The 15,372-nt window shown below is 42.7% G+C and overlaps 1 protein-coding gene across 2 annotated transcripts in view; it reads right to left on the bottom strand.

Moving 5' to 3' along the window:
• Positions 1 to 15,372, bottom strand: part of LOC123755217 (integrin alpha-4) — a 194,279-nt gene that overhangs the window by 105,301 nt on the left and 73,606 nt on the right. For both annotated transcript variants that reach the window (XM_069327620.1, XM_069327619.1), the window contains exons 14-15: positions 3,898 to 4,037; positions 3,395 to 3,464 (exon numbers count right to left, since the gene is read on the bottom strand). In XM_069327620.1, the coding sequence (XP_069183721.1) occupies positions 3,395 to 3,464; positions 3,898 to 4,037 (210 nt within the window). The remainder of the gene's footprint in view (positions 1 to 3,394; positions 3,465 to 3,897; positions 4,038 to 15,372) is intronic.

Raw genomic sequence — 15,372 nt, 5'->3', positions numbered from 1 at the left:
CACTTTTTAAGCCAGCACATAAAGGAACCAACATGAATGAGAGGAGAAGATGAACCAGCCATGCTCGATCTGATATTTACCCTAAATGAGTGGGATATAAGGGAAGTTAAGATGGAAGCACCCTTGGGAATGAGTGACCACAGTGTATTAAATTTTGAGTACCTGGTAGAGCTAGGAATTATATCTCCCCAAAGAGAACTAGGAAACAAAAGGCTGGCATACCGAAAGGGGAACTATGAGAAGATGAGACGTTTCCTGAGGGAAATACCTTAGGACACAGACCTCAAAGATAAATCTGTACAAGATATGATGGACTATGTCACCCAAAAGCGTCAAGAGGCAGTAAACAGGTTCATTCCGTCCTAAAGGGAAAAATCCGAGAAGCAACAGAAGAATCCATGGTATAATAGGGCATGTACGGAAGCAAAGGGACTGAACAAAAGGGCGTGGAGGAACTTCCGGAATAACAGAACACTAGAAAGCAGAGAGAGATACGAGAGAACCAGGAATGAGTATGTCAGGGTGAGAAGAGAAGCAGTGAAAAATTATGAAAATGATATAGCAAACAAAGCCAAGACCGAACCAAAGCTGCTCCACAGTCACATCAGGAGGAAAACAACAGTGAAAGAATAGGTAATGAAACTTAGAACAGACGAGGACAGGTATACAGAGAATGACAAAGAGGTGTGTGTGAAGAACTCAGCAAGAAGCTCCAGGAGGTCTTCACAATAGAACAAGGTGAGGTCACTGTGCTAGGAGAAAGGGAAGTAAACCAGGTGGCCTTGGAAGGGTTCGAAATTACGAGTGAGGAGGCCAAGAGACACCTGCTGGATCTGGACGTTAGAAAGGCTGTTGGTCCAGACGGGATCTCACCATGGGTACTGAAAGAGTGTGCAGAGGCACTTTGTTTGCCACTCTCCATAGTGTATAGTAGGTCACTGGAGACGGGAGAACTACCAGAAATATGGAAGACGGCAAATGTGGTCCCAATATACTTAAAGGGCGACAGGTAAGAGACACTGAACTACAGGCCATTGTCCTTGACTTGTATACCATGCAAGGTGATGGAGAGGATCGTGAGAAAAAACCTAGTAACACATCTGGAGAGTAGGGACTTCGTGACGAATTGCCAACATGGATTCAGGGAGGGTAAATCTTGCCTGACTGGCTGAATCGAATTCTACGACCAGATGACAAAGATTAAGCAAGAAAGAGAAGGCTGGGCGGACTGCATTTTCTTGGATTGTCGGAAAGCCTTTGACACAGTACCGCATAAGAGGCTGGTACATAAGCTGGAGAGACAGGCAGGTGTAGCTAGTAAGGTGCTCCAGTGGATAAGGGAGTACCTAAGCAATAGGAAGCAGAGAGTTACGGTGAGGGGTGAGACCTCAGATTGGCGTGAAGTCACCAGTGGAGTCCCACAGGGCTCTGTGCTCGGTCGTATCTGGTTTCTGATATATGTGTAAATGATCTCCCGGAGGGTATAGATTCATTTCTCTCAATGTTTGTTGACGATGCCAAAATTATGAGAAAGATTAAGACAGAGGAGGACTGCTTGAGGCTTCAAGAAGACCTGGACAAACTGAAGGAATGGTCGAACAAATGGTTGTTAGAGTTTAATCCAAGCAAATGAAATGTAATGAAGATAGGCGTAGGGAGCAGAAGGCCAGATACTAGGTATCATCTGGAAGATGAAATTCTTCAAGAGTCAGAGAGAGAAAAAGACTTGGGGGTTGACATCACGCCAGACCTGTCCCCTGAAGCCCATATCAAGAGGATAACATCAGCGGCATATGCCAGGCTGGCCAACATAAGAACAGCATTCAGAAACTTGTGTAAGGAATCATTCAGAACTTTGCATACCACATATGTCAGGCCAATCCTGGAGTATGCAGCCCCAGCATGGAGTCCATATCTAGTCAAAGATAAGACTAAACTGGTAAAGGTTCAAAGGTTTGCCACCAGACTAGTACCCGAGCTGAGAGGTATGAGCTACGAGGAGAGGCTACGGGAATTAAACCTCACTTCGCTGGAACACAGAAGAGTTAGGGGGGACATGATCACCACATTCAAGATTCTGAAGGGAATTGATAGGGTTGATAAAGACAGGCTGTTTAACACAAAGGGCACACGCACTAGGGGACACAAGTGGAAACTGAGTGCCCAAATGAGCCACAGAGATATTAGAAAGAAATTTTTTAGTATCAGAGTGGTTGACAAATGGAATGCATTAGGAAATGATGTGGTGGAGGCTGACTCCATACACAGTTTCAAGTGTAGATATGATAGAGCCCAATAGGCTCAGGAACCTGTACACCTGTTGATTGACGGTTGAGAGGCGGGACCAAAGAGCCAGAGCTCAACCCCCGCAAGCACAATTAGGTGAGTACATGACACAACTCTACATACACATGACACAACGCCACATACACATGACACAACACCACATACACATGACACAACACCACATACACATGACACAACACCACATACACATGACGCAACACCACATACACATGACACAACACCACATACACATGACACAACACCACATACACATGACACAACACCACATACACATGACACAACACCACATACACATGACACAACACCACATACACATGACACAACACCACATACACATGACACAACACCACATACACATGACGCAACACCACATACACATGACGCAACACCACATACACATGACACAACACCACATACACATGACGCAACACCACATACACATGACACAACACCACATACACATGACACAACACCACATACACATGACACAACGCCACATACACATGACACAACACCACATACACATGACACAACACCACATACACATGACACAACACCACATACACATGACACAACACCACATACACATGACGCAACACCACATACACATGACACAACGCCACATACACATGACAACGCCACATACACATGACGCAACACCACATACACATGACGCAACACCACATACACATGACACAACGCCACATACACATGACGCAACACCACATACACATGACGCAACACCACATACACATGACGCAACACCACATACACATGACGCAACACCACATACACATGACGCAACACCACATACACATGACGCAACACCACATACACATGACACAACACCACATACACATGACACAACGCCACATACACATGACGCAACACCACATACACATGACGCAACACCACATACACATGACGCAACACCACATACACATGACGCAACACCACATACACATGACACAACACCACATACACATGACGCAACGCCACATACACATGACGCAACACCACATACACATGACGCAACGCCACATACACATGACGCAACACCACATACACATGACGCAACACCACATACCTGGGTCAAAATCGTCGGAGTGGAACTTGAAGGTCACTTCGAGAGGCCGTTCCAAGTCTTGCAGATTTTCCTGTGGGGGCGAAGGTCATGAATCGTCAGAGCAAAGTCGATCTAAGGACTTTTTATTTAGTTTATTTAACTAATTTTAATCCACAGTGTTCTTCATTCATATATATTTATTTGTTATGGTGACAATTATGATAAAAGTTGTCCCCAGTGAAACTGCAAGCAAGAGCTGGTAGTCACCTCAGCTCATCTGAAGCCTACTACTTGAGACTCATTTACTTCAAGAGAATGTACTTTAAAGCTAACACATATGGAACTATCATAAAAGGAACCTGGTGAAACTGTAAGCAAGAGCTGTAAACCTGCTTCAGCTTAGTTCAAACCAGCTCCCAGAGATCCATTAATTTCCTGAGCCTATCATATGCATCATTCGGAGTAAATATTCTCTCTCTCTCTCTCTCTCTCTCTCTCTCTCTCTCTCTCTCTCTCTCTCTCACCTTCATATTAAGAACAAAGGTGAGGCAGGTCTCTACTCCCTGCTCGAGGGTGGCCTTAGAGATGACATGACTGGTGTTGGTGGTCACAAAGGTCGCTCTTGGGGTCAAGTTCTCATCCACAGTGCCGTTAACGTCCATGCCTGTCGTGTATACATGCAAGGTACACACAGAGCTAATGTACACACAGTCAATGTACATAAATGTAAGGTATATAAATATATTATGTACACAGTGTACACAGATGTGGTTTACAAACATAGAATGTACACAGAATTGCTGAACGCATGTATTGTGTAAACAAAGAGATTGCATTACACACTGATACTGTACACTAGGATATTGTACACAGACATACTGTACATTAGGATACTGTGCATAGAAAATGTACAAAAAGATAATTTGCTTATATAATAACCACATATATAATGTTATTATAACACACACATAATGTTTTTTAATGATTTATTAGTCCTAACTAATAATGATTTATTAATCCTAAGTTGGAGCAAAAGAATTAATGAGGAGGGACTAGGATTTGGATGTGAAATTGATAATTATCAATGCTTTTTTTATTTTATCTCTAATTTGTTTTGATGTATGCATATGTTATTGCTTATGTTTTGTTGATGATCAACATTCTAATGTCTTATTAGAATTTGATGGACTGACACCGAAATATTTATGTTACTATTAAGATATAATGTTAACGTTTAATGTATTTGATTTACTATGTTGATACCCATACCCTAAGATAATTTATTAATTGAGATTTCTGTAAAAATGTTGATAGGACTATATGATTCGGAAGAGGCAAATTTGTTGAGATCAGAGAAGTCCTAAGAATAGTTTATGGTTTGATCAGGGTAAATTTGTAGTTAATTTAAACTACTGAGAACTAGGCTATTAAGAGTAACCTATATTGTGAACTATTTATAAGTTATAGAAGTAATGATTTTGCAGTGTGGATATAATAGAGATATCGTGAGTATATACATTTATTTATTATTGTTGAGTGTTAATAAGAGACATATCTTAACACGTCTCGATTTTGAGATTGTACAAAAATCTGAATAAGTGTTACTGCTCCCCTCCCTGCCTTGGCGACCTTAGGGTGGAGTTAAGTTTACCAAATTCTATCAGCACTGTTTAACTAGCCTTATTATAAGATTATCGTGGGAGAGATTAGTAGAATGGAATTCAAAAAAAAAATTGCAGGAACCCAAGGATATCAGGGAGGCTGACAGCTCTGCGAGCATGAGACTACATGTGGGCGGTGACTCCTACACCCTAATTTGGTATTTCCTCAAGTACCGTACGAGAAAAAGGCAGCTACCTCCCACTTGCAGTTGATTCCCTTTTTTTCCCTTTTATTTAATGTAAGGTGAGGACTCGCTGATCGGGTTAGGACGTCCTAGTCGTCCTTACATCTGGAGGCTCGGTCCGGGAGTAGGGCAACCTCGACTTTACATCTAGGGGACCTATCCGAAGATGTAGAGAATCCCCGACCTCACATTTGGGGGTTTGAAAGGGGCAGGTGAGGGTCCCTCTACCTTACATTTGGGGAATAGTCCGGGACAGGGAGTTCCTTTCCATTACAGCACACATATCTAATGTGAATTTACACAAAAAATGTACATAAAGATAATGTACATAAAGATAGTGTACACAAGAGTAATGAACACAAGGATAATGTACATAAGGATAATGAACACAAGGATAATATACATAAGGATAATGCACATAGATAATGTACATAAGGATAATGCACATAGACAATGTACATAAGGATAAAGCACAATAACAATGTACATTAGTATAATGTACACAGGTAATGTTAGTAACGTTAGTGCACAAACAGATAATATTCACAAGGATATTATACACAAAGATAATGTACACAGAAAACGTCCACAAACATATAGTGTAAACAAATATACACATATTAATTATATACTATACACTGGTATTGTTTACACAGATAAATACGACCAATATAAATAATGTTAACATATAATATACATTGGGATATTTTATTTAAAGATAATATATATAGAAGGTCTTTCTTGTGATGATGTACATACATAATGTGTGCACAATACAATTGGACTATATAGACCAATATAGTGAATTCACAAAGTGTTACACAAAGATTATATACACAATTCATATTTCGATTTTGTTCCTGAGTAGTAAGTGTTATTTGGTAAGTGCATATAGCTCCATAGTGTACAAATTTATTGTTATTCTCCACAAACTCTGTTTTTATGACCAGGACTATTTTTGTTTGTTTTCCATATTTTCCAGAACGTTTCAAAAATATTCCGTACTGAGTAAATTTGGAGTAACTTCTAGAACTTTCCATTAATATAAATAGTCGTTCCCGTGGCTCGGTGCACCTCATAGAGGATTACAACAGCATCAAGAGCTTGCTGGATGCCTTGAAGTATTATGCGTGTGGCTAGATCATCAGACAATTCAAAATGGTCGCATTCGGGACAAGTCTGCAAGGCGGTGTTATCAAGTTTCTATGTTATTGCCTTTGGTTCATGCTGAGACGCTAAGGTGCACTGTCACAGGCGGGACCGACTACAGCAGACCCAGTTCTCTATGGGGAGGAACAGCATCAATAGGCGGCCATTGATGGACCACCGGAAGGTGTTGATGCTACCACTCACGCACATCAAACTGGGTCTTGTGAAACTATTTGTCATAATTAAGACAAGGAGTTGGCAGCCTTCAAGTGCTTTTAAACCTTCTTCCTTAATTAAGGTGTCATAGGTAAAAGTAAAAATGTCGGCGTCTTCATCGACCACAGATGAGGATATTGCATAGCAAGGAATTCTCAAAGCAGTTCACTAGGGAGGAAAAAGCTTCTTGGAACAGCTTTGTTGCAGTAGTTCCGTGGTTCCTTGGGCAATCACAAGGTTGTAAACTATGTGGAGCTGGTTTTTGAAGAACCAGCAGAACTATGGCAGAATGTGCTGGTGGGTATCTCTAAAAACCATTTTCCTTGATGCTCATCATGATGAACTCAAGGAGAACTTGGGAGCATACTCGCAGGAGCAAGGCAATTACTTTCACCAGGATATGCTACATTTTAAACGCTGTTGACAAGAACAGTATTATGAGAACACAACTGGAGACATCATTTGAGGGACTGATGTGGTGTATTTGCCCACAGGGATTGTGGGAACCGACCTGTGAGATTTATATTTATTTAATTTATATGAATTTATATAGAATTTATATTTACGTTAATTTATATTTTTCTATAACAATTTGTATGAGGTTAAGTGGACTGAATTTCTGCAAATTCTCACAAATCGATCCATACACATTAGGAGGGGGTTTATATTAAATTTATATATATGTAGCCAATCAAATTACAGTATTAAACTACATATATTAGTATATAAAATTGGGGGTGCCTTATCATATTGTACAGCAGGCTTAGTCCACCAGATATAACAGGGATGTAGACACCAAATTATCCTCGTGTGAGGCTAGCTTCCATCACCCAAGTATCTGATGTACCAAGATTAATTCTTGCTTCCTCTTCTTGTTCCTGTCAAAGGGCACTAGCTGTAAAGCCGGAATCCTAATATATGACAGCAATATCAGAGAAAACACTGTATATTATTAGATAAGGACCAAGGCTTAATTACCTGTGTTGAGTCGATCGTTCGTGTTCTAACCGGAAATAATCCTATCTAACATAACATTACTGGCCAATAACAACTTAGATAAGATTTCGGAAAGACACTTCCCTTGTGGTTGTTGACAGCGTGTTGATGATGGTAGAACACTTAAGCTAATCTCCATAACACTTCGTCCAAGAGAATTATAGGAGCGGAATTTGCTCCAACGACTCTGGTCTTAACAATCACTGACCTCCTTCCACTGACGCTCCTGGCTCACTTTGTCCAGATGTCAGTAACTGATAGAAGGGTCACATTTACTCTATTTTGATACTGATAATTAAGTTAATTCAAATGAGATGTTTTTATGATGTAATAAGTCCAAAGACTACTGTATTAAGTATAATTCCCAACAGAATAGCTGGTGAATTTATAGTACTATGTGGCAATGATATCTCGTTTTCTATTGACGGAAAATGCCACTACAAGCTACATTTTCTATAGGTAAACTTGTGTATACAACAGCAGCAATATTATCTGCATATTGCATGTAATATTAGTAAATGGTGTCCGTTTTCCGACAGGGATCAGCAAATTAATTTGTTTATTTATTTAGATATTAAATCATTAATTTATTGAACTTATTTAATTGATAATTATTAACTCAAAGTGGACTGTATATTTAACAGTTTATCCTGGTAGGTGTTTACCTAATCACATATTTGGGGGGTTTATGTATCTAGCCTATACCACAAATAATCTATAATAAAATAACCTACTAAATTAATGTTAGTACTACTGCTAAATGGGTTAGTAACATGGTAATCAATGTCTTAGCTGTCAAGTTGTACACAGCCTAGTAATAGGCCCTAGACACTCCCTAGTCACGTATGAAAAACTCATTGCTTTAAGACCTAATGGTGACCGTGAATGCTTCCTGTTGCACTAAGATGACTCGATATTATTTCTTCTTCCCTCTAACTGCACCTGCCGAGTAACTAATAAGTAGCAACCTGTCACTAGTATATAGACACTGTATATATCAGGGAAGAGATTCTGTTTTATAAAACGAGGGCTTACCTGTTCCGGGTTTTGGTCAGTCTTCATAACTGGCAAAATTTGTATAAAAATTATTGGCAACCAATTTACACATATACACAACTAATTTTAACCCGGTGCAATACTTCCCTAGGTAGCGAAATCGTGGGTTGATCGGAGACTCTTGTGATTTCTTTGTCACGAAGTTCGCGGGAAGTGTATGATCTCTTCGTGTCTACTCAGGAGGGAGGCTACACTCTGTCTGTGTGACCACGAACGTAATGGCGTCTGTCTCCCTCCCACTCTGGACGTTCAGAGCGCAGTTCTAAATGAAGTCATTATCGACATAGGGAAGTATACTATGTATTTAATGTGTTTTAATTAAAACCTGTGCTGCAGAATACATTTTTTTATCATATTTAGTCTCCAAGCTGGTGTTTTAAGGATACGTGTTAAGGCTAAATGGATATTTTGATGATGTGACGAATCTCCCATTCTCTCTTGAGAGATCACTGAAACCCATTTTCTGTTAATGAAGTTAGTAGTTAGTAATGTTTAATAATAAATAATAAATATGTTTATTCAGGTAAGGTACATACATACAAGTGATGTTACATTAATGGATCAATATATAGATAGAGCTAGTACATACAATGCCTAAAGCCACTATTACGCAATGCGTTTCGGGCAGGATAAAATGATAAATGCGTTTCGGGCAGGATAATGATAAAATGTTCCTAGTATAATCGTGTTTGCTGGTTATAGTTGGTGTTAGTAATCTTGTGTCGGAATTTCCGACAACTGATTCGTGAAAGTGACATACTGTATAATCACAAATCTCGAAAATTACTTAGTCACTCCTAAATGTTGTGATAACTATTGTATAACATGTTTCATGTTAATTTTCATTTATATATTTTTTCTGACTTTGTGAATATAGACAAGAAACTTCGGCAGTTTTCTCACCTGATATTGTTAAATTTCAAAATGTCACTTTCCAGGTCACAAACACAAATTTTGAAGTGAATAATAGCAGTTTTCTATACATTTTAGGCATAAGCAATTAGCAAATAACAGTTACTACTCAGGAACAAATATGAAGTTATATTTTGTATTACATGAAAATCGAGTGTGAACAATGCTTCAATCTTGTAATACAAGTAGATATGTGAGGTGCTCATGAAAAGCTTCCTCAGAGTCTTCAAGAGAGTCAGATCATCTTGAGGTTATCTTGGGTACATCTACATCTACATCTACATCAGGTAACTGTCAGGACACTCTTCTGTTAGAAAAATGTATTAATAAATATCCCAAGAAACAAGGAAAATAATGACGTTCCATCTCGCGTTACGCTGACTTCCTCTCCCACGTTCCTTCATCACCACTTGATAGGTCCAAGACAGACGGACGGAAACGTTGTCACAATTATCTAATCTCAGGAGCGTGGGTTGGGCTATGACTTTTCAGCGACATTATTGCGACTATTTCTGTTAGAGACTCACCAATATAGACATTGTAGAAGAGGAAGTATGGAAGCAACTTTAGTATCTACACATGTTCCTGACGTATTATTAGCTTCACAAAATCTTACGAAGGATAATAAACACTGCTCCTGACGCTCTAAACGAATCTTTTGGAATAATGCAAAAAACCTTATTGAAGAGGGGAGAACTAGCAAACGTGAGACGAGCAGCTAATAGCATACTTATAGTTAGGAAGAGGGTAAGCAAGAACCGGTTGACCTCAGACATAAAGCACTGTCAGGAATATCCTCAATAACACTAAAGTAGTTACTGGCTGGTGGTTCACTTAACATAGGCAGCAGGTGTACAGGTTGTGACGAGAAATGTAGGTGTTAAGGCAGTCTTCTCTATGGCTGGTGTAAATGCCAATCACATTAAAAAAAAAAAGAAACAAAAATATTGACTGCTTGGCGGTTGTCTCCTGTGGTAAAGTGAAAGGGAAAAACACGCAAAACAAATCTTATAAATAATGAACTTTAATTTGCTTTAAACAAATATAAACAAAATAAAGATAATCCCTTGGCTATGTACAGTGCGGATCAAAAATATACACAAAGACAAAACACAACATAAAATAAAATAATGATTAAGTTACTCTACAATAAGCAAGACAAAAATTAGTTAAAGGTGCTGAAAATAGTGGGCTGGCTGAAACCTCTACTAATATGCAGGACGTATGCTTAGATAGAAGCATCAGCTCGAGAGCACAAGAATATTCTGAGGCCAACTGCTCGTGTGAGACTATATATAGATGATGCAGATGGCACTGGAGTCGCGTGAAGTTGATGATTCACTAATGGGGAGAGTGTTGGTTTGAAGTTTTTTTATTTTTATTTTTATAAAAGAATACACAATGTACAAAACAGACACCCGCCGAAAGAACAAGTCATGAACATACACAGGACAATATAACAAAGGAAGTAAACACGGATACACTAAACATACTCAACAAAAACCAAGAAAGAAAACACATGACACAAGGCACAAAAAAAAGAGAACCCAGAAACGGGCACAGTATTTACCACAAAAACAGAACATGACATAAATAGCACACAATAGAAATAACATAAAACATAGGCACATCCACACAACCTTAAGTACAGAAATACAAAAGAAGAACGCACATACAAGCCCAGCCCAACAACCCAAACACAGGTGCATAAAAGTACAGAACAACAGGCCTCCGAAACCCCGAAGAGGCAAAAGTACAAAACTACATTAAACAAAAAACATGGAAATACAGAACATTGAAAGTCAAACAGAAATAACTGAGTACATTTCTTTTTTTCTTCGTTTCCTCATGCATAATTAAAAAGACATAATACAAAGGCAGAACACAAAACACAAATCAAGAAAGAACAGATAAATAAGACATAAATAGCACAAGGCAAAGGACATGGCACATAAAAAGAGAAATAACAATCAGTAATGGCAAAAAGAACACCCATAACACAGGAACAGTAGTACATGAAAAGGGGGGGGGGAGGACAAAACATAACCCGGGCACCCCCCCCCCCCCACACAGAAAATCACAAAATACAGAAGAGGCACGCTCCAAAGACAGAGGAGCATACAAGCACACATACCATAAAGAACAAAAATGCACAAAACATAAAACCCATACAAGGCAAACAAAAAGGCCCACGCAGGAGCCAGGGAAAACATAGAAACCACACCCACACACAAGCACACCCAAACGAACACACACCCACAGGAGCAACCACAACAGAAACAAAACAACCACACACACTCACCCCGCCCAACCCCCGCCGAGGAGGCCCACCGGAGGACCGGGGACCTAAAACAAACCGGAACAAGACCCACCCAACCAACCCACAGCCAACATCCACGAGCCCAACCCACGACCAATCACTCAAAAGCAGCCCCACGAACATACGCACCAGTAAATCAACCACAAAAATCATCCGGAAAAGCACGCTGCAGCCACCACCAGGTGAACCGTAAGCGTCCTCTCAAAAACCCCAAAACCCTATCAACCCCATAACCCTCCCTCCGGCCAACCCACACACAATACACATAGTCAGCGACAAGAAGACATAGCGTATTACGCACCCGTCGAGAGCCCCGCGGAAAAGACAAAAACAAAAACGGCAAAAAACCACCCCGACATCCCGGCCCACAAACCACGGCCAACACAGCACGAAACCAATCAAGCAAACCACTCAGCCTCTCACAAAAATAGAAAACATGTGACTGAGTTTCAGGCAAACCACAGTGGACACATGCGTCAGAGGCACGCAAACCCAGCATGCACAACCGGTCATTTGTCGCCAACGACAAATGCAACATGCGAAACAACAACTCCCGCTGCTGCGGTGCCAAAAACCGCGCCCCTAACGCCGCCCACACCTCCCCCCAATCCCAACACGGAAATAAAGTCTCCACCCGCGGCTGAACACGACAAAATAGAACCCCATAAATCGCCTTCACTGAAAGAGACATATAACCCGGACAACGACAGACAGCCCGAAGAATGTCTACCGCCCAGGAGTAAACAGGAGGGGTACAAAAGGCCACCTACCGACAAACACCGCAATCCACCAAAAAACTAAACCGGACTGAACAATAAAAAATACACAAAGCATTGAGCCCCCCACCCAACGCTAAACCCTGATGCAACGAGACCCAGAACAGCGCCCGAGCCCGGGTAAACACATCAGGAATACCAACCCCACCTTCCCGCACAGCTAACACCAACGTCAAGCGACGAACCGGGTGGTAACGATCACACCACACGTACCTATAAACCTGACGTTCCAACCCCAGAGCCAGCCGGCGATCTAGGGGGAAACACCGAGCCACGAACCAGACACGTGACAGAACTTTACAAGTAACAAGCAACGCCCGCTGATAAATTGTTAACGGGCGCGCAGCCAACAACCCAACCGCAACACCAACACTACAAGAAACCGCACCCCAATTAAATTCCAAAGATCTCTCGTAAGAAGCGAACCAGGTGATCCCCAGAACACGCAGAGAGGAGACCACTGGAAACCAAGACCCCTCCCACACAAGGCGAGAGGACCACCCACCGATACCCATAAGACCAGATTTGGCATGATTGACCTGGGCCCCAGTGGCCAACTCAAACCTCTCAACCACGACCTGGACAGCCCGAACAGAACCAGCAGAGGACACGAACAGGATGGTATCATCCGCATAACCGCAGATGGGTAACCGAAGATCAGAAGGCAGCCGGGGGGGGACGGATCAGCGCACAAGCCTTGACCGCCCGAAAAAAAGGCTCCTGAAAGAGCACATAAAGGAGCATGGAAAGCGGACAACCCTGCCTCACCGAACGGCGTACAGGGAAAGGAGCACTCAAGAACCCATTGATGCAAACCCGACTGCAACACTAAGCGTACAACATACGCACCCAACGAACAAACAAAGGCGGAAAACCAAGCCGCTCTAACACACGAAAAACAAAAGCTAACGAAACACGGTCAAAAGCCTTAGACCAATCCAGGCAAAGCATCGCTGCCGACAAGCGAGAGCCCGACACGTACAGAAGCACATCCCGAAATAACGCATTGCACTGCAGTAACGAGCGACCTGGAACACCACAAAACTGTTCCACGGAAACCACAGACGCAACCACACGGAGACACCGACCAGCTAAAATCTTGGACAGGATCTTATAGTCCACATTCAACAAAGTAATGGGTCTCCAGTTCAAGAAGAACCGCAAATCACCTGGTTCGGGAGCAGCCGCACAATCCCAACGCACTGAGACACAGGCAGAACGCACCCCCGAAGGCAAGTCCGGACCACCTCCAAAAGAACATCACCCAACACATCCCAAAAGGCAACATAAAACTCGACAGGAAGACCATCCGAGCCCGGCACCTTCCCGGAACGAAACGACCTCACCACATCGAAAAGCTCCCCCAACGAAACATCTTCCTCCAAACCAACACAATCAGCAGCAGACAACCCCGGAGCACAACCACCCAAGAAACCTTCCGCAATCGCGTCGTCCCCTACCACCTCCCCATAGAGTGCAACCAACTCCTGCCGCACATAATGCAACACACCACCGATGTCCGAAACAACGGACCCATCCGGCCGTTGCAGAGCCGTAAAAAGAACACCGTCCCGCGCAGCCTTCACCTTCCCTAAAAGATAAGGAGAGAGCCGTTCCCCGTCAACACGTTCACACATGAGCACGCACACGAACACCCTCGGCCCACTCATTCCGCAAACCACAAATACGCTCCTTACACTCCGCAATCTCCCCAAAACAGTCAATCCCAGCATTGTACCGCACATACTACCGCGAAAGCCTCGCCTGGAACAACCGCAGCAACCCAAACCTTCCAGCAGCCTCACGTTTGGCAGCCACCCGAAAAAACAACCGACATTGCTCCTTACACCACTCCCACCAATCTAAAACAGAAGGAAAATCACACCGCCGGGCGAGAACCCCGACCCACCAAACCCGAAACTGCCCACAAACCCTCGGAGAACGCAACAACCCACAATTCAGCTTCCACCACCCCACGCCGAACCGCACCTGACTGGGCACACCAACCCGGACCACCACGAGACTATGGTCCGAGAAAGCAACCGGGACAGTGTGGAAATCAAACACAGAACACCCCCCGCCAGTAACATAAACTCGATCAATCCGCGAACGCGCCCCATGCACAGCAAAAGTAACGGACAACTCGCCCCCATAGAGCACAGCAGCATCCTTGAAACCGCAAGAACGCACCACCTCCAGCAGCGCACCCGGGACATTCTGCGGGCGGGCGCTACTACAGTCCCGCGCACTTGTCACACAATTAAAATCACCACAAAAAACCATACTCCGCGTATTATGACGCAGGAAAGGGAGAAGCCCCACCCGAAAAAACTCCTCCCGTTCCCGACGGCGCGCCACCCCCGAGGTGGCGTACACCGTCAGGAACGGAAGAACGACCCCCAAAAACTCAACCCTCACAAACAAAACCTGCCCATCCTCATCCATCTCCGTGTGAAGCACGGAGAAGGAAGCCCTCCTAGAAAACAACATAAGCGTCCCCCCGAAGGACGTCCTCGGCGGGTTGAGCACAACATGAAAATGCGCACTTAAACACTGCAGCACAGACACCTCACGAACATTATGCTCCTGGATCAGAGCCACATCCACACGCTGCTCCTGCAGAACATCCAACAGGCCCAACTGTACCCCAAGATCATTTAAACCACGAACATTCAAAGACGCACATACAATAGAGGGCGCCATCGGGAGAACCTCAGGACACCCCCAA

This window comes from Procambarus clarkii, chromosome 20 (genome assembly GCF_040958095.1).
Source record: "Procambarus clarkii isolate CNS0578487 chromosome 20, FALCON_Pclarkii_2.0, whole genome shotgun sequence".
NCBI lineage: Eukaryota > Metazoa > Arthropoda > Malacostraca > Decapoda > Cambaridae > Procambarus > Procambarus clarkii.
Note: the sequence above shows the minus strand (reverse complement) of the source record. Positions and strands in the feature narration are given on the sequence as shown.